At 35.6% G+C, this 19,938-nt stretch overlaps 1 protein-coding gene across 40 annotated transcripts; it reads right to left on the reverse strand.

Moving 5' to 3' along the window:
* Nucleotides 1-203: 203 nt before the first annotated feature.
* On the reverse strand, nt 204-18,459 carry LOC105803743 (uncharacterized protein At2g29880-like). Of its 40 annotated transcripts, XR_008190895.1 has the most exons (12): nt 18,263-18,459; nt 17,816-18,109; nt 16,965-17,089; nt 15,980-16,055; nt 15,856-15,899; nt 9,290-13,714; nt 8,510-8,579; nt 7,052-7,105; nt 5,460-5,547; nt 3,207-3,288; nt 1,054-1,425; nt 204-978 (listed from the first exon to the last, which is right to left on the reverse strand). XR_008190895.1 is itself a non-coding variant. In XM_052623730.1 (9 exons), the coding sequence occupies exons 8-9, from the start codon at nt 1,321-1,323 to the stop codon at nt 364-366; spliced, it is 885 nt and encodes a 294-aa protein (XP_052479690.1). In that variant the 5' UTR covers nt 1,324-1,425; nt 3,207-3,288; nt 5,460-5,547; nt 7,052-7,105; nt 8,510-8,579; nt 15,856-15,899; nt 15,980-16,055; nt 18,263-18,456; the 3' UTR covers nt 204-363. The 40 variants fall into 40 exon arrangements, 21 of the variants coding, with proteins under 21 accessions (XP_052479690.1, XP_052479689.1, XP_052479698.1 ...); XR_008190898.1 differs by lacking the exons at nt 16,965-17,089; nt 17,816-18,109 and adding an exon at nt 8,386-8,431; XR_008190904.1 differs by lacking the exons at nt 16,965-17,089; nt 17,816-18,109 and adding an exon at nt 8,386-8,431 and having other exon boundaries at nt 5,460-5,562.
* Between the last annotated feature and the right edge of the window lie 1,479 nt (nt 18,460-19,938).

Below are 19,938 nucleotides of genomic sequence, written 5' to 3' on the forward strand. Positions count from 1 at the left end.
TTCTTATATGAATTTACTAAAATCTTAATATATGGTACTATAAAATATAATTTATAATCTACTTTATTATTTTTAAATTGCAATACATATTTAATGTGCTAAAATATCATTAGTGAAACAAATAGTTTAATTATTCTACAATAAAAAAATTAGAAGTAATAAATAACTTGAGAATTATATTTTGCATAAACATAATATTCATATATTAACAAAAGGTTACATGAAATTCATGAAATTCTATGTCATAATCCATATGTTATACAGTTTTACAACATCAAAAAGTTAGAAAATTGTAATGACATACCATCCCAAATATTACAAATAGAAAAAGTTACGAAAATATCATCAACAGAACCATGATTTTTAATGGTTAGCAAGAAATCTTCTGACCCGTTCCAACTGCACATCAGAAGGTAAACTAAAGAAAACGAGCATTTGAGTTGGATGATCTGGAATTTTGCTCAATGCTCGATAGCGCTCATCCACAGTTAAACATTCTATTTCACACAAGGTTGGATATAAATTTGTTGCTTTTTCTTGGATGATCTGGAATTCTTCTGACTTTTGTTGAACTATCACATCGGAGGCAATACTCCTACTGATTTGTTCGCCAATGGCCCGCATGTTTTCCGCCAATAAAGTGGCAGCATCATGAAATGAAAAAGAAAAATGATCACTTGCATCATAATTCTTTTTTTTCTTCTTTGAAGATGTGGAACCCCCTTGGTTTCTATCTGGTTGCGGTTCCGTAGCAGAAACATCCATGTCATCCAAAGAGACATCAACTTCGCAGTCGTAGAATTCGTTTATTTCTTCATTAATATCTGTAGTAGGTACATCCTGAACATTTATTTCTTCAATAACATCAGCGGCTGTTTGAGCATCTTTCCCAGTCGCTCGATCTCTTGCGTATATGGCAGTAAGTTGGTCGTAGTAAGGGAAACTACGATGTTTGAATTGACCGGCTTCTTTATGACTCTATAAAAATGAGGAAATCATATTAGTTATAAGTTTGGTAAAAATAAGATAATATAGACTTGAAATAATTCTTACATCTAAATAAGAGTTCCAAACCGCATCTTCAGCAACAACGAGCTGCCTATACTCATCCCAACCAAAACCGCTATTGTTTTGGCCATTAAGCATGTCATACACGATTGACCAATCCCTTTTTAGTAACCTAATCCCTGATGCAATATTAGGTCTAGCCTTCAACATTGTATTGGGTAAAGCCTTTTCTAACATTTTTTCCAACTCGTTTAAATAACCGGCTTTGAACCCCTTATTAGCATTAAAGGTTCCAACATTGTGCAAGTCCATCATACAGGAAACCAATGTTGCATCTTCTTCTGAAACCCATTTCCTTTTGGTTCCTCAAGAAGCTTGGGAAGAAACATTTGATTCTGAAACACCTGACATAATTATCTTAAGAAAAAAAACAAATTAAAATTAAGTTTAATATCATGAATCAAAAGGTGAACACTTTATAAAATTAAAATTAAGTTCAATATCATGAATCAAAAGCTCAACACTGTATAAAATTATAACACATGATGAATGAAAAGAAATTAAATTATAATTCAATAAGTTTAGTACAATACAAAAAACAATTCAAACACCACCAAAGTTTCACAAACTAGATACATAAAATCACATAAACAAATTAACTCAAACTCATTTTGTCCCTAAACCTAACTAATTTCTAGATGCTTGCCATTCATCGAACATTTGGTTGGCTAGTTCCATCCTCCAAGTAGCCCATGCATCTGATGGATGAATATTTATGATATTCGGTTCATCGTCACCTACCACATTACTAGGTAATCCTTCTCCCACCTCCGCTTCAATAGGATCAATACTCATATGGGTTCGAATAAAATTATGGAGCAAACAACATGCAATAATGATTCTATTGTGCACCCTTATAGGATAGAATGATGGACTCCTAAGTATTCCCCATCTAAGTTTTAATAACCCAAAGCATCTTTCAATAACATTACGTGCTGAGGCATGTTACATATTAAAAAATTCTTGCGGAGTACTTGGCTGATAACCCTGACGCCACTCATTCAAATATATCGTTGTCCTCTAAAAGGTGCAAGAAATCCCTCACAATTTATGTATCCAGCATCAACTAGATAATAATAACCTATAATTTTTTTTTAAAATGATTAATTCCCCAAAAAAAGTTTGATATTAATGAATAATTCAAAGTCCTTTAACTATCCACTTTACCATGAGGAACTTTTAGTCCATGTCTCCTACTAATGACATCTCGAAGAACCCGTCCATCAACAACAGAACCTTCCCAACCAGGAATAACATAAACAAATTGCATATCAGGTGTACAAACACCTAGCATATTTGTTGCTATGTCACCTTTTCGCGTTCGATATCTAGGTTTATCAACTGTTGGAACCCTAATCTTGATGTGGGTTCCATCAAGAGCACCTAAGCAATTCTATATCACATGTGATAAAACCTTGAGTTAGGATACTAAATTTAAATCTAAATCAACTAAATTACGTACAAGCTATATATAAAACTCAGTCAAATACCTTAAACCATTTCCACCTTGTGTCTGAAAAATTAGCTGTAATTGGCTCTGCCTTTTTAAATAACACATCTTGTAAGCGTATGACAACATTTAAAACCCTATGAAATGATCTGCTAACAGTTTCCCCGGACCTATTAAAGTGATGCTTGATAACTCAATTTTTAAGGTGATGGGAAATGATATGTAAAAACATTGCCACTTGCTCATCAACAAGCATGTTCCTTGACGACTTCAATCCCCCTAACGTTTGTAACATCTCACATAGTTTAAAAAAGACAAATCTATTCATCCTAACTTGTTCAATACAGGTCTCGTCACTAGCATATATAAGCCTTTTCACATAATCCCGTTTTGCATAAAAATCTAAAATATAGGACCTAATCCTTGGTCTATAAGTATGTAGGCTATGACTGACACCCAATGTAGGTAAGAACCAACTCGTAATTCTACAGATTTGCAACCATATTGTCAATGCAATGCTAATTCTTTTACGCCTCACACTTTGTGCAATTAAAGGCAGACGAGCCATTACTGCAAGATATTAATGTGTTCCATAGTGTCAAATCATAGTAAAAGGGTCATATTTCTCCAATCATAATTTCAATAACAGTAAAATAAAATTAAATAATTTAATTGCCAAAAAACTTACAGTGATTGTGTGAATACAAGATGCTCAACTGTGGGTGGAGGAAGCAATCAAACAAGCTGCTTCAATAGGAAACAATAACACACTATCAAAGAAAAATGAACAACACAAATTTAGAATTTTTACGAAGCAAAAAATAGAAATTAAAATTATCTTTGCAACTTGAAAATCATTTCTTTATCAAATTAGTTGTCATGAACTAAAAGCACTTTAGGCCTCGATAATACAATCACAGATGACATGCCTTAGTCTATTAACCGAAACCTTATGTAGAAGTAGACTATCCTTGTGAGGTGAACAAATTTTGAAAATAGCGAGGAAGCAATTTGCATAAATTCTTCGTCTTCAAAATCTTTGATCATGTTATCATGTTGATGCTTTGTAGGTATTGTATAATTGAGCTAAAATTAAAATTTCATCTATATATTGAATTAAAATTAAATTTATATTTATACAATTGCACCAAAATAACCTTTTTAAATCACATTCGCATTAAATTAAAATTTAATGTAATTTTAAGATTTATTTGAAATTTTGTTGTCACTAGCATTTAATATTCATTACGATTAATTATGTACAAGATTTTGTTAATTAAAACAATTAAAGACTTTATAATTATTAAACGGTATTTAATAATTAAATATATAATTTAATTATTTTTATTTTAATAAATTGCAATATTAAAAATAAAAATATTAAAAATAAAAAAATTTAATTTAATTTAATTAATTTGTAAATATATAATTTAATTAGTTTTATGAATTTAATTATTTTTATTTTAACAGATGCATTATTTAATAAATTGGAATATTAAAAATAAAAATATTAAAAATAAAAAATATATAATATAATTTAATTAATTTGTAAATATATAATTTGATTAGTTTTATGCATTTAATTATTTTTATTTTAACAGATGCATTATTTAATAAATTGGAATATTAAAATAAAAAATATCCAAACTTTACTTAAATTACAAAAATAAACAAATGCATTATTTAGTAAATTGAAAAATAATTGCATAAAACCAATCCATAACAATAAAATTAAAACTTGAATAATAATTGAAAATAATAGTTAAAATTAAAAATAATAAAAATAAATTGTTTTGCACTAACTATTACAATAGTCACTCAAAACTGATTTGCACTAACTATTACAACCACCTTAGTCAACAACTAAAGAAATAATCGAACAAGAAATGAAACAAACAAGCTAGTTGAAACACTAGTTGCGCATGTTCTCAGTAGAAATCAACTCTTAAAACTTGATCAATGCCAATTAATCATCTGCTAAAAGTTTGATTCCCCAATAATGCTTATCAAACAGTTAACTACTATTTTGCACATACATATTTAACATTATAAAGAGAACAATATAGCTCATGGTGAATAAATAAAACACAAGGCAAGTAGCATATATTAGGCACAAGGTGAGTAGATTCATGATATAAAAAAAAGAACAAGGTGAGCAGATTCAGTAGGCACCCTAAACCACAACTCATAACTAAATTTTCATATTCAGTCACAAATCAGGACACCCTATTGAATTTCTTCACAAACAAGGGATAAGCAGATTAACTTGTTCAATACGAATGTGTGTGATTAACAATCCCTCACAATTTCTTATACCTATGTTGCTCTAACTCATCTTTTTTTTTTGTGTGTGAATTGTCCATGTTTGCCATACATCCGAACAAGGGTATGGGAAAACATCAAATTAATACAGAAAAACATCAACTTAACAGAAACCAAAACATAACCAAAACAATAGAGATAATCCATAAACAGAAACAGAAAACATCAACTTAATACAGAAAAACATCAACTTAACAGAAACCAAAACATGAACCAAAACATAAACCAAAACATGAACTTAACAGAAACATGAACATTATAACACATAAACCTAAACATGAACTTAACAGAAACCAAAACATGAACTTAACAGAAACATGAACATTATAACACATAAACCAAAACATGAACTTAACAGAAACCAAAACATGAACATTATAACACAAGACCTTCTTTATTTAATAGTTTTAATATATTATTTGCAACTTTTTTGGTTAATTTAGATTCCTGGTGCATGTATATATGAATCATACACAAAAAGTCAGAATCCAAAACAGGGCGTACAAAGTTACACTTTTTTTTATTTCATTTTACACTATTGGATCAAACCTTCTTGTGTGGTATCTCAATTTTAAAAAAATAAAAATAAAATGAGATAATAATATGAATTACAACTTACCGTCTTTTATAGTGTGGACGAGAAAAGGCAGGACCTTCTTACATGCAATGTCACTGGTTAACAGGACTGGAATGCTAGCCTGTTTGTCCTGGTGGAAATCAAACTATAAAACATAGTTAACATTTCTCAGCATAAATTTTTATGTATCATCATAGCATTTCTTTGCGTGATAAAGAACCAAAAAGTTGGAAAAATAATTACAAGGTAGCACGAAGAAATGGACCATTCAAATAAAATTTTCACATCACAACAAGAAGAGAAGAAAAAGAGAATGGAGACTCAGAACTCAAGAAAGAGAAAAACTTTTCAACTCTCAAGAGACAAGCATGGCTCTCAAAAGATGTAAAACAGCTCAAATTCCCAAGATATCTCACTATCTCCTTCTACAAAAAATTGGCTTTTTTTCTCTGTTTTATCTCTTGCCATATAAAAAAATTGGAAATTTCACGGAGGAAAAACACACTAATCATGTTATCTTCAAAGAGTGAGAGTGTTGTTTTAGTTTCAGACTCGAAAGACAAAGATGAGTACGTTCACTGTATTTCCCCTATATTAAAATCACATTCTGCAGATTGACCAGAAAACACTCACTCACTCTCATAGAAAAGCACAACAAGGCAAAGACCAAATACATTCAAACCCAAAAAATAAAGAACAAAAAAAGTAAAAGGCTTCATCTTTTGTGCAAACAAAATTTAAATTAACAGGCCTGGTTTGCAGTACTGGATCCTTGAAAGCCAGCAAGGTTTTATACAATCCAACGTTGCAGATCAATACACATATAGGTATTATTCTCGACCCAGAACAACAATAGTCAAAATCACAAGCCATTCGGAAAATAATAAAATCAGACAAACATGCAATAGAATAAACAAATAATAGAACCACATTGAAAAAAATTTCATCTGTTCAATCGAACGTGCAATACAAAGAAAAACCGAATGGAAAATGCTAGAAACGAATCAAAATTAGGAGAACAAAAACAAATATTCCAGATTTGAGCAAAAACAAAACAAAATCAAAATTGATTTTACAGAAAAGAAAAGAAAAGAAAAGAAAAACAAGGAAAGAGTGCGAGCATTTTTCGTTGTTGATAAAATGGAGAAAAGAAAAGAAACGTGAGAAGAAAAGAAGCGTACGAGAAGAAGAAGCAGAAATCGATGGAAGGGAAAAAAATTACCTTGCAATATGGAAGGGAAACGTCGGAGAGGATGAGGGCAGAAAATGGAAAAGAAAATTCAGAATTGGGGGGAACCCCTAATCGGCGCTTAAACATTAGAATGGCTATTACAACCAATATGGGTAATAGGGGCGAAAGGGAATCGGGGTGTAATAACATTACACCCAACCAAACGCCCGTTTGGTGGTGGGCCCAGGGAATAGGGGGAATGCATACCGATTCCCCCAACCAAACATACCGTTAGTTTTTAGAAAAAATCGTGTTTTGTGGAGTTGCTGTTTTAAAAAAAATCCATAAAAACAGTATAAAGTCCTAAATTTAAAGCTAACCAATCCATAGTCCAAAAGATACATCAAAAACCCCAAATAAGTAATAAATTCTAGGCATTAACAGAAAACAGTCTAAAATTTACGTGTGGCCATCGTCGAGTCCTCCGCTGCACCGACCGGTTAAGTCTGGAGATTACCTGTACAGATAAAATAGAGAACGGGTGAGTTTTCGCAAACTCAGTTTATAGTCCCCACAGAAAACATACATACAGATAATCAACAGATTTAGTTAGATACAGTCTGGGGTCCGTGCCCATCACAGAATTAGTTTGGGCCTTATCCTATTCAGATATAGTCTCAGAAATACATTAGGCCCTTGGCCCATATCAGATACAGAATACAGATATAGTAAACCAAAATCCTACCCACTAGCCTCTACACACCATCTCTGTCCAACCCTAAACACCATCTTTGCATCAAATGCAAAGACATAATCGAAGGTTGCAATTGGTGCCAGATAATGAGCTTAATAGCCTTTCAGACACTTCCTCCAAATATCATCAACCCACCCCGATGCAATGCAACATACAAAATATGTCATGCCATTATGCAATTAATAGTACATACATTCAGATATCATAAGTCATGTTCGGTATAGAAATCAGACAGACAGATCACACATATAGGGGTCTAAGTAAAGCTTGCCGACCCTACAGTAGGTCCACAGTCGACTTGGGAGACCCGTGCAATCTTATAGAACTTTTTAGAAAAATGGGCTCACACGCCCATGTGGCCCACTCGACCCAAATTGGCCTTAGCCACGTGATCCATTTTTAATGTAATCCGTGCTAGTTAATTATTCATATATATTTTCACTATTTACTTATATATTCCTTCAAAGTTGTCTACCTGAGTCACTGTTACTAAATTATTTATATCTTGAGCTACAAAATTTCGAATTAAGATCCGCTTGATGTCTTTGAAACTAGACTCATATACCTTTATACCATAAAATTTTCAGAATTTTTGGTTTAGCCAATAAGTACAGTAAAATTTTCAAACTTACCCCTGTTCTGCTGTCTGACAGCTTCGTCACTTCTTTACTAAAAATTAATTATCTCTTAGTAGAAAATTTGGATGATATTTTCATTTGTTTCTATTGAAAATAGACTCAATAATTTAAACATGTAAACTTTAACCACTAATTATTTTTTCTCATTAATAATTTAAACATGTAAATTTTAACCACTAATTATTTTTCTCCAATTTTTGATAATTTTCCAAAGTCAGAATAGGGGAACTCGAATTCAATTTGACCTTGTCCCACAAAGCTTTAATTCCATATTTTTTCTTCCTCTAATTCTATTTCCACAATTTATGGCGATTTTTCAAAGTTCGCCTACTGTTGCTATACAAACAACAAGAAATTTTGAGTTTTCATCGAATCCCTTTTTTTGTTTGCGTTCCGGGTACACACCTGGTTTTGTTTGATGCTAAAATAGTCCCCGAGCACTCCAAAACCTCTAATCAAGACACTCAACATCAATTTAACGGATTTACAAGTGAATTGACAACCAAGAATGAACAGAAACCCAACTTACCACCAAGGATAACCCTTCATTTAACTATTGTTAAGACGAGAACACTTAATTCACCAGTCCAAGCCTCCCCCTACACCCAAATCGCCGAGAAAAAATATTACCACTTCAGTCATTAAGAGATTCATGACAGAAACGAAAAGAAACACTTACTAAAACTAAGAGAGCACTAACCGCGTGCGAAAATGAAAAAAAATAAATGGAAAGGAAAATCAAAAAGAAGAAAAAGAAGAGAAAGATGGAAAAACTCAGAGAATTTTGGCAAGAGGAGAGGGAGAAGAATAGACGGTAGAATTTTTTTGGAAAAGAGAGTCAAAATTCGGTTATAATGAACAAATAAAATAAAATTCTAATAACCCCAAAATCCCTTAATCTTCTCCCCTAATTCCCACTACACATCCACTATTCAGATTCCCCCCATCACACAACTCTATCCCGAAATCTGAGCAAAAATAATAATACTCTTGCCTGCTTAGGGATTCGAACACAAGACCTCCACCATAATAACACGCCATTTAACCACCAAACTAGCAGGCTCATTCTGATGTAATTTACCAAGCAATCAAATAAAAGCCTACTAAACAAAAGTAAGGCGTAATTCATTCAAAATACCAAAATTTGCCCAAGCGAAGGCTTGAACTTTAGACCTCCCAAACACTCTCAGAACAAATAACCACTAAAGTTGACAGATATTTGTGTCATATTTTCACAATAACGAAATTAAAAATTTTGGGGTGTTACAACTCTACCCCCTAAAAGAAAATTTCATCCCCAAAATTTTACCTGATCAGAACAGATAAGGATATTGCTGACGCATTGCATCCTCAGGCTCCCACGTGGCCTCCTTAGTGCTATGATTACGCCACAGAACCTTCACTAAGGGAATAGACTTTTTTTGAAGGACCTTTACATCACGCTCTAGAATTTGAACCGGCTCCTCCTCGAAAGTCAAGTCTGGCCTAACCTTAATCTCTTCAACAGAAACATCCGTGGGATCAGAGCGGTAGCGCCTCAACATGGAGACGTGAAAAACATCATGAATACGATCCAACTCTAGAAGTAAATCCAACTGATAAGCGACAGGTCCCACACATTTCAGAATGTGGTAAGGTCCAATAAACCGAGGGCTCAGCTTGCCCTTGCGATCGAACATCAGAACCTTTTTCCATGGCGAGAAATTGAGAAAAACTAAGTCCCCCATAGAATACTCGATCTCGTGCCTCTTCAAATCTATATACGATTTATTCCTATCATAAGCCACTTTCAAACGATCTCGAATCAATCTAACCTTATCCTCTGTCTCAGAGACCAACTCAGGACCCAGTTTAACATAAAAGAGTGCAACACTTACGATCGTACAGTGCCTCGTAAGGTGCCATCTGGATGCTAAACTGGAAGCTATTATTGTAGGCAAACTCCGCTAACGACAAGTACTCATCCCAACTGCCTCAGAAATCAATAACACAGTTCCTCAACATGTCCTCTAGTATCTGAATCACCCTCTTCGACTGACCATCTGTCTGAGGATGAAAAGCAGTACTAAAGTCTAATCTTGAACCCAGAGCCTCATGAAGCTTCTTCCAAAACCAAGATGTGAAATTAGGATCCCGATCGGAAATGATCGAGACAGGTACCCCATGCAGTCTCACTATTTCTGATACGTAGAACTTAGCTAATTTCTGAAGAGAAAATTCTGTCCTTACAGGGATAAAGTGAGCAGACTTGGTCAATCAATCCACGATGACCCAAACAGAATCCTTTTTAGTGGGAGTTAGAGGTAACCCACTAACGAAGTCCATCGTTACTCTCTCCCATTTCCATAACGGTATCTTAATCGGTTGCAGCAAACCCGAAGCTAACGGTGCTCAGCCTTAACCTACTGACAAGTTAAACAACGAGCAACTAAGTCGGTAACCTCACACTTCAACCCTGGCCACCAGTACAATTCCCGAAGATTTCGATACATCTTGTTCCTGCCGGGATGCATAGTATAGGGACTACTATGCGCCTCTCTCAGAATCGACTACCTTAAATCCTCATCATTCAGTACACAAATCTGACCGTGGAAACAAAGTACCCCATCATTATTTATTTCAAAATCAGTAGTGCCACCATTCTAAACCTAACGAAAACGTAACCTGAGAGACTTATCCCCCAATTGTTTACCTCGAATCTGTTCAATCCATGTTGGTTTGACCTAAAGTTCTGTAAACAGACTGCCATCATCGAATAGGCTAAGTCGAGAGAACATCACTCTCAGATCGGTCATAGCCCTACGGCTCATCGCATCAGCCACCACATTGGCCTTACCGAAATGGTACTCAATAGTACAATCATAATCCTTAAGCAACTCAACCCATCTACGCTGCCTAAGATTTAACTCCTTCTGAGTGAGGAGATACTTGAGGCTTTTATGATCAGTGTAGACAATACACTTTTCACCATACAGATAATGCCTCCAGATTTTTAATACAAAGACTACAGCGGCCAACTCCAAATTGTGCGTCGGATAGTTCGCCTTGTGTGTCTTAAGCTGAGGAGACGCATATGCAACCACCTTACCATCATTCATCAACACACATCCCAAACTGATATGTGATGCATCACTATAAATCGTGAACTTCTTTCTAGGTTCAGGCTGTACCAAAACATGTGCCTCAGTCAGTACAGTCTTAAGCTTCTCAAAGCTCTATTGCTACGCATTAGTCCAGTCAAACGGTACATCTTTACGTAACAACTTAGTTAAGGGTGCTGTGATCAATGAAAATCCTTCCACAAATCGTTGGTAATAACCTACCAACCCCAAAAAGTTGCGAACCTCAAACACATTCTTGGGCTGCTTTTAGTCCAATATAGCCTCAATTTTTCAAGGATCGACTCAAATCCCCTCAGCAGACACCACATGACCCAAAAATGTTACTTCACGTAACCAGAACTCGTACTTGCTGAACTTAGCATAAATCTACTTTTCCCTCAAAATCTGAAAAACAATCCTAAGGTACTCGTCATGCTCATCCTCAGTCGTCGAATAAACCAATATGTCATTGATGAACACCACTACAAACTGATCCAGGTAAGGCTAAAACACTCGGTTCATCAAATCCATGAAAGTTACCGATGCATTAGTCAGTCCAAATGGCATCACTAGGAACTCGTAGTGACCAGAACGAGTCCTAAATGCTGTCTTATGGACATTAGCCTTCTTAACCCTCAACTGATGATACCCAAAACGTAAGTAAAATTTGGAGAACACAGACGCCCCTCAAAACTGATCAAACAAATCATCAATCCTCGGAAGTGGATACTTATTCTTAATAGTCAACTTATTTAATTATCGGTGGTCAATACATATCCTCATGGATCCATCGTTTTTCTTAAAAAACAGTACCAATGCTCCCCACAGGGATACACTAGGGCGGATGAACCCATGATCCAATAACTCCTAAATTTGAGCCTTGAGCTCCGTAAGCTCCTTCGGTGCCATTCGATAGGGAGTGATAGACACCGAAGCTATACCAGGGAGAAGTTCAATCCCAAACTCCACTTCTCGATTCAGAGGTAAACCCGATAGCTCATCAGGAAAGACGTCTGGAAAGTCTTTCATAGTTCTGATGTCCTTAACAGTAGAGTCCCCAGAAACGGAAACACTTACGTAGGCCAAATATGCCTCACATCCTTTGCGAACTAGTTTCTCAACTACCCGTGTAGAGATCACGTTAGCCAAGTAATTCTGATGTTCCCCAATCACAACTACTTCATTACCCCCTTTAGTTCTCAATACGACTCTCTTAGTTGTACAGTCCAAACTGACACGATGCTTTACCAACCAGTCCATCCCCAATATCATATCGAACTCCTTAAACGTAAAATCTATCAAATCAGCCAGAAATACCATCCATTGAACCTCTAAAGAAACATCTCTGTACAGTTTGCTAACTCTAACATATTGCCCCAGCGGGCTCAGCACAGCCACCTCACTAGAACAGGTAACATAGGAATTCCTATGTTAACATTGGAATGCGTAGATCCTATATCTATCAACGTAGTGTAAGGCACATCAAAAATAAGAAACGTACCCGTGATGACGTCCGGAGCATCTCTATCCTCTCGCCACAGCCTGTCCAACACCTCTGCACGATGCTCTTTGCCTTCGACCCATACCATTACCACGCCTAACCTGACCACGACCCCTAGGCGGCGACTGAACTACCCCCGGTGGCTGTGCAGTACCAGAATCTGCAGCTTCCACCTAATCGGCCCTCAACGGACACTCTCGAACATGATGCTTAGTAGACCCACATCTTAAACAAGCTCCAATCGTCCTCTAACATTCGCCCAGATGGCGTTTTTCTTAGTCTTCATCATGAAACTCGAGGGCTCTGAATCCCTTTTATATTTGCCTCTCTCCTTATCCTGATTTTGGCGCTCAGCGTACTTCATCTCCCCAACGATCTTCATCTTCTCTACCAGTGTTGAACAGCCACGCTCTTTCTGCAGAGCTATCAGAACTCTCAAACTATCATTGAGTCCATCCTCGAAGCGAACACAATGCTCAAATTCAGTCACCACCATTCTTCGCGCATAGCGGCTCATTCTTAAAAACTCGGCCTCATACTCGGCCACTGAACGATCCCCTTGCGTGAGATTTAGAAACTCACGTCTTCTAGCGTCAATGTAGCTTACCCCCACATATTTAGCTTGAAAAACAAACTTATAGAAACCCCAAGTCAGACGTTCGGGCTGTGTGCCCCTTAACAGTCAGCCACTATTGGTATGCTTAATCGCGAAGCAATGAAACAGACCCTTTCAATTTTTGTTCAGGGGTAAAGTCCAGATCGTCCATGATTCTTTACATGGCCTTCACCCAGCACTCAGCCACGCTAGGGGCGACTCTAGTGACACCCTGAATAACTCAGCCCCATTAGACCAGAGTCGTTCCGTAACCGACCCTCGACCCTCTAATCCAGTGTTGGGCCCAGCGACCCTCTCTAATATCCTCAGCATAGCCTGGGACAAGACGTTGTCCTCGGCCATGCGATCATTAGACCCAGTCTCTGTAGCAGGTGAAACCGACGTCTCACTTGTATTCAGATTCGGTATGCTGCTTAACGACGAAGACTCAGCTCGACCCCTCTACGGCCTCTACCTTGTCCTCCAGTACCCCGTCCGCGAATACCTCGTGCACGCATCGTAGAATTCGTAGCTTATCTGTTTTAACAGTTTTATGAATTCGTTACAGTTTCGATATCTATTAGTAGATATTTTATGCAAAATAGTATCAGAAGTTTAGAGTTTGATAACAGGAATCGCAGTCTTACTACAGTTTTCATTTTCGCTACTTTTTTTAGTATACACTATCTACTGTGTTCTCAGTACAGTGTACTACCTATAGTAGTTTCAGAATATGCTACTCATATTTTTAAAATCTTATCAGAGTTTTTAGAACACTTACAAAATCGGTGCCGGAGACTCGATGTACCACATACTTAGTTAAAAATATTTCAAACCATTTAAAAATCATCTGTTTAAAACCAAGTTTTAAAACCCAAATCCACATCCAAGTTTTGTAACTTGGCTCTGATACCACTAAACGTAACACCCCAATCCCGGCCTAAACGTTATGGTCGAATCTGGCGATGTCACATGGAAAGAGATTTGAAGATAAAATTGTCGCGTTCAAAAATCGTTACAGTAAGTTAGCTTTTATTTAATTAAAAAAACTAGTTGATTTGCTTTAAAACTTGTCTCTTAGCGGAAGCTTTTGTAACCAATTAATTTAGGAAAAATCATTTCTATTTACGAAAAACCTTAGTTTTTAGAAAAAAAATCATATTTTGTGGAGTTGCAGTTTTAAAAAAATCCATAAAAACAGTATAAAGTTCCAAATTTAAAGCCAACCAGTCCAAATTAATTCTAGCCAATAATGGAAACAGTCTAAAATTTACATGCAGCCATCGTCGAGTCCTCTGTTGCACCTACCCGTTAAGTTTGGGGATTACTTGTACAAATTAAACAGAGAAAGGGTGAGTTTTCGTAAACTCAGTGTGTAGTCCCCACAGAAAACATACATACAGATAATCAACAGAATTCAGTTAGATACAGTCTGGGGCCAGTGCCTATCATAAAATTAGTTTGGGCCTTATCCCATTCAGATATAGTCTTAGAAATATATTAGGGCCTTGGCCTATATTAGATGTAAAATGCAGATACAGTAAATCAGAATCCTACCCACCAGCCTCTACACACCATCTCCATCTAACCCTACACACTATGTGGGCATTAAATCAACCCACCTATCCCTATACACCATGCTGTACCGAAATGCGACACATAATCAGAAGGTTACAGTTAAGTTGTCAGATAACAGGCTTAATAGCCTTTCAGACACTTCCTCCAAATATCATCAACCCACCTCCGATGCAATGCAACATACAAAATATGTCATGCCATTATAAAATTAATAGTAAATACATTCAGATATCATAAGTCATGCTCGTTATAGAAATCAGACAGACAGATCACACATATAGGGGGTCTAAGTAAAGCTTACCGACCCTGCAGTAGGTCCACAGTCGTCTTGGACGACCCATGTAACCTTACAGAACTTTTCAAAAAAATGGGCTTACACGCTCATATGTCCCACTCGGACCAAATTTTCCTTAGCCACGTGATTCATTTTTAATGTAACCCGTGCTAGTTAATTATTTATATATGTTTTCACTATTTACTTATATGTTCCTTCAAAGCTGTCTACTTGAGTCATTTTTACTAAATTATTTATATCTTGAGCTACAGAATTTTGAACTAAGATCCGCTTGATGTCTTTAAAACTAGACTCAAATACTTTCTACCATAAAATTTTTAGAATTTTTGGTTCCGCAAATAAGTACAGTAGAATCTTCAAACTTAACATTATTCTGCTTTTTGACAGCTTCGTCCCTTCCTTGATAAAAATTAATTATCTCTTAGTAAAAAATTTGTATGATGTTTCCATTTGTTTCTATTGAAAATATACTCATTAATAATTTAAACATGTAAATTTTAACCCTTAATTATTTTTATCCAATTTTTGATGATTTTCCAAAGTCAGAACAGGGGAACCCAAATTCAATCTGACCTTGTCTCACAAAGTTCATTATACCTCACGATTTACAATTCCATTACTTACACCGTTTCTTCTATGAGAAACTAGACTCCATAAGCTTTAATTCCATATTTTGTTCATCCTCTAATTCGATTTCCACAATTTATGGCGATTTTTCAAAATTCGCCTACTGTTGATGTCCAAACAGCAAGCAATTTTGACTTTTTGCCGAATCTCTTTTTTTGTTTGCGTGTCGGGTACACACCTGGTTTGGTTTGATGTTGAAATAGTCCCCGAGCACTCCAAAGCCTATAATCAAGACACTCGACATCAATTTAACAGATTTACAAGCGAATTGACAACCAAGAATGAACAGAAACCCAACTTACCACCAACAATAACCCTCCGTTTAATTATTTTTAAGATGAGAACACTGAATTCACCAGTCCGAACCTCTCCCTACGTCTAAATCATAGAGAAAAAATATTATCACTTTAGTCGTTAAGAGATTCATGATAGAAACGAAGAGAAACACTTACCGAAACTAAGCGATCACTAATCGCGTGGGAAAACGAAGGAAAGATGGAAAAACTCAGAGAATTTCGGCCAGAAGAGAGGGAGAAGAATAGACGACAAAATTTTTTTAGAAAAGAGAGTCAAAATTTGGTTATGGGAAAAATTAAAATAAAATCTCGATAACCCCCAAAATCCCTTAATCTTTTCCCCTAATTTCCACTACACATTCACTACTCAGAATCCCCTATTACACAACTCTATCCCGAAATCTGAGCAAAAAAATAATACCTTTACCTGCATATGAATTCGAACACAAGACCTCCACTATAATAACACACTATTTAACCACCAGACCAACAGACCCATTCTGATATAATTTACCCAACAATCAAATAAAAGCCTACTAAATAAGAGTAAGGCCTAATTCATTCAAAATACCAAAATTTACCCAAGTGAAAGCTTGAACTTGGGACTTCCCAAACACTCCCAGAACACATAACCACTAAAGTTGATAGATATTTATGTCATATTTTCACAATAACGAAATTAGAAATTTTAGGGCGTTACATGTTTTCTACTCCCAAATACACTTTGTGGGGAATTAGAAAGCTTTATGGCGAGATTTTGGTGGCAAAAAAGCCATGGAAGAAAGGGAACAATTGGTGCAAATGGAGTCATTTATGTGAGTTGAAAGAAAATGAGGGTTTGGGTTTTCAAAGCTTAGCAAAGTTTAATTAGCTTTATTAGCAAAACAGGTATGACGTCTTGTTAATTATCCAAATTCTTTGTTAGCTTATGTTTTAAAAGCTAAATACTAACCAAATTTAGATTTTCTAAATGTCAGATTAAGGAATCTACCTTTTTTTTACCTAGAAGAACGTGTGGGCAGCGAGGGGTCTTCTACAAAGCGGATTTTGTTAGAAGGTTGGCACTAGTGAGAAAAATTCAGTAGTTGAAGATGCATGGTTACTTGGGGCAACTAGCTACAAGTTAAGCAATAGTATTAGTAACCCTGGTATATCTTTGGTTTCAGACTTAATAGATAATAATTCTAGAGAGTGGAAAAGAAAGGTTATTGAAAATACTTTCTCGGGAGATGATGTGGCTAGAATCCTACGTATTCCTTTGGTGAAGAAGGACTACGATGATTTTCAAGTGTGGAGAGGTGAGTCATTAAGGGAGTTCTCGGTGAGAAGTGCCTATAAACTATTACAAGCAGGTATTGTTGATTCCACTGCTAGTGACATTCAAAGCGACTTCAAAGATTCTTAGAGAAAACTTTGGAATCTACAACTCTTTACTAAAATTAAAATTACAATTTGGAGAATTTCTTTGAATTTTATCCCTACTCTCGTTAATCTGCATTACAAAAGACTACTGGCTGATGCTCTATGTCCTAGATGTGGAGGGGTTATTGAGAATCTTGATCATGTGTTTTGTAAGTGTCTTGTAAAAATAGATGTGTAGATAATTTAAAATCTCACATGGCTAATATCAAAATCAAATATGGATACAAGAGAGTGGATTACATGGGTTTTCAAAAGGGGTTCAATAACCCAAAGGCGTCTATTCTGTTATGCGATGTGGGTATTATGGACAGAAAATAATAAACGAATACACGGGGGGAAATAAAATTCTAGAAGAGAGATTTCTAAGTTGATTTTTAGATACATTTAGGAATTAGAATATTCAAAGGAAAAGGTACTTACCAGGGGTTGTGTAATTGCAAAATGGAATCCTCCAACTAGGTTGAGCATCAAGATAAATTCTGACATAGCTTTCGATTACAATCAGTCTAGACCGAGATCGGGATTGTTATAAGGAGTGTTGCTGGAGAAGTTTTGGTCTCGAAATTAGTCCTACATAAGGGTGTTGCATCCGCGTTTGCAGCGGAGGCTCTTGCATGTTTACAGGCGGTGCAAATGGGGGTGGATATAGGTTTGTTGGTGGTAATAATCGAAGGAGATGCATTGTCAATCATTAAGAAATGCCAATTAGATATTCTGGATAAATTAGAGGTAGGGGTGTACATTAGAGATATTCAATAGACTAAGAATCAATTTCAAAGTATAAGGTTCAAACATATTCATCGAACAACAAATTGACTATCCCATACGCTAGCAACTGAGAGCTTGAAGAAAGGAAAGCATATTTACCTCGAAGGGGGTGTGCCTGATTTTTCTATACAATCAATGGAGGCTAAACAATAGAGGGAGCTGAATTGAGATAGATCTCGTGAAGGATACTCATTTAGGGGAGAAGAATAGCAGCAATAGTGATTTGCATATAGGGGAGGTTGAGTTTTATGGGAACTGGAATCGACAAAAATGGAACGTGAAGAAACAATAATGAGATTGGGTGATAGTTTGTAGATATGACTGGACAAGTGTTTTGTGTTTTTACTTTAATGGACTAGGGCCAGTGTTTTGTGTTTTGGGCCGAACTTATGGTTTTTTTGGATCTTCCTGTTTTTATTCAATAAAAGTTCACTATGATATTTCAAAAATATATAGTATAACTAAAACGAAAAAATTCATAAAATTTTTTATTCAATCTTAGCTCGATTGATAGTGTTATTGTTATAACAATCTAAAGAACTTGAATTTGAACTTGCTTAAGCGCCTAATATCCTCTACTTTGACATGAACGCAACAAACTCATCTTTAAAGATATAAACCCTTGATGCAGTGAGTCTCTGTGGAAATTTAATAGACAAAGTCACTAATGACTCTAAAAATTGAGTCACCATAAGACTTAAGTGTGACGACCATATCACAAGACACAAAAACAAAATCGACACCATAGCCAAAATAAGGTTATTATTTTGATGATTCGTCCACTCTCTATAAAAAAATGGTCAGATTACAACTTTAAGGACATGGCTAGAAGTTGTATGGGTATGGTGACTAGCTATTCAACGACTATATAGTTAGGTACCATAGTCCAGTAGAGTCCTTTAAGGCTAAATCGTAAACTTTGCCACTCAAATCTTTCAATTGAAGATTCGAATGATCAATCACCTTGGCTTAACAAGAGAGGCCAACGTTTGAGGGGTGTCAACACAGTAAGTGTTGGTTAGTTGGTGTGTAGAGACAACCTAGTTCCAATTGTTGTTTTGGACAATTGATACGATGGGAGGGTGGTCATTAACAAGAAGAGTCACATCTCAAATACAATGTGATCTAACAACAACAGTGGAGATCTAGAAGAAGTCTAAAAGTTGAGATTTATTTTTGAGGATTTTTTGTGATTTTTGAAGCAAACCATTCATAAAAGACAATCAAAGGTGAGTAGATGAGCAAACCAATATTGATATTTTCTAGAGAAGACCACCTACAACACGATTAGCGGCAACGATGACAAAAAAGGCTAAAGTTCTTTTCAAAAGTAGGTTCAAACACGAAGATTATTTTGAAAGTGCTCAAATTCTCCTACTTTTCCCTTGCTTAAGTTAAAAAATCAATCTAAACAAGGGGGAAAATCTAATAAGAGTGGTAGAACTTGAACTTAATGCGTTAGATTTCTTAAAGTATCGATTTCGCTATTTCAACTAAAATTTCATTAAGTTTTTAGTTAAAATATGTTTTAAGTCCATGTACTGTTTGTGCTCTTTTACTTTCAAGAATTTAGCTCTGGCTTAACATTTTCCTATGTTTGTTTCAAGAAAAACAACTTGGTTAATGGAAAATGACTTATAAGTCAACGAAAAATAAGTCCATTTTCCTATAAATTGACTTACCTTTTTGAAAAGCATAGTCATTTTTCGAAAAAGAGCTTCTTTATGAGTAATTTTACTTTAATATAAAAATTAACTTGAATCAAGCCTAATATT

The sequence above is a fragment of the Gossypium raimondii genome, chromosome 11 (assembly GCF_025698545.1).
Source record: "Gossypium raimondii isolate GPD5lz chromosome 11, ASM2569854v1, whole genome shotgun sequence".
In the NCBI taxonomy this organism is placed as follows: Eukaryota; Viridiplantae; Streptophyta; class Magnoliopsida; order Malvales; family Malvaceae; genus Gossypium; species Gossypium raimondii.

What these genes read in the sequence shown, in the direction of transcription:
- LOC105803743 (XM_052623748.1), bottom strand. Translation starts at nt 1,323, where the DNA reads ATGATGGACTTGCACAATGTTGGAACCTTTAATGCTAATAAGGGGTTC. An exon ending in TTTGGAACTCTTATTTAGAT is followed by an intron (nt 979 to 1,053) that starts GTAAGAATTATT and finishes TCATTTTTATAG; the next exon opens with AGTCATAAAGAAGCCGGTCA.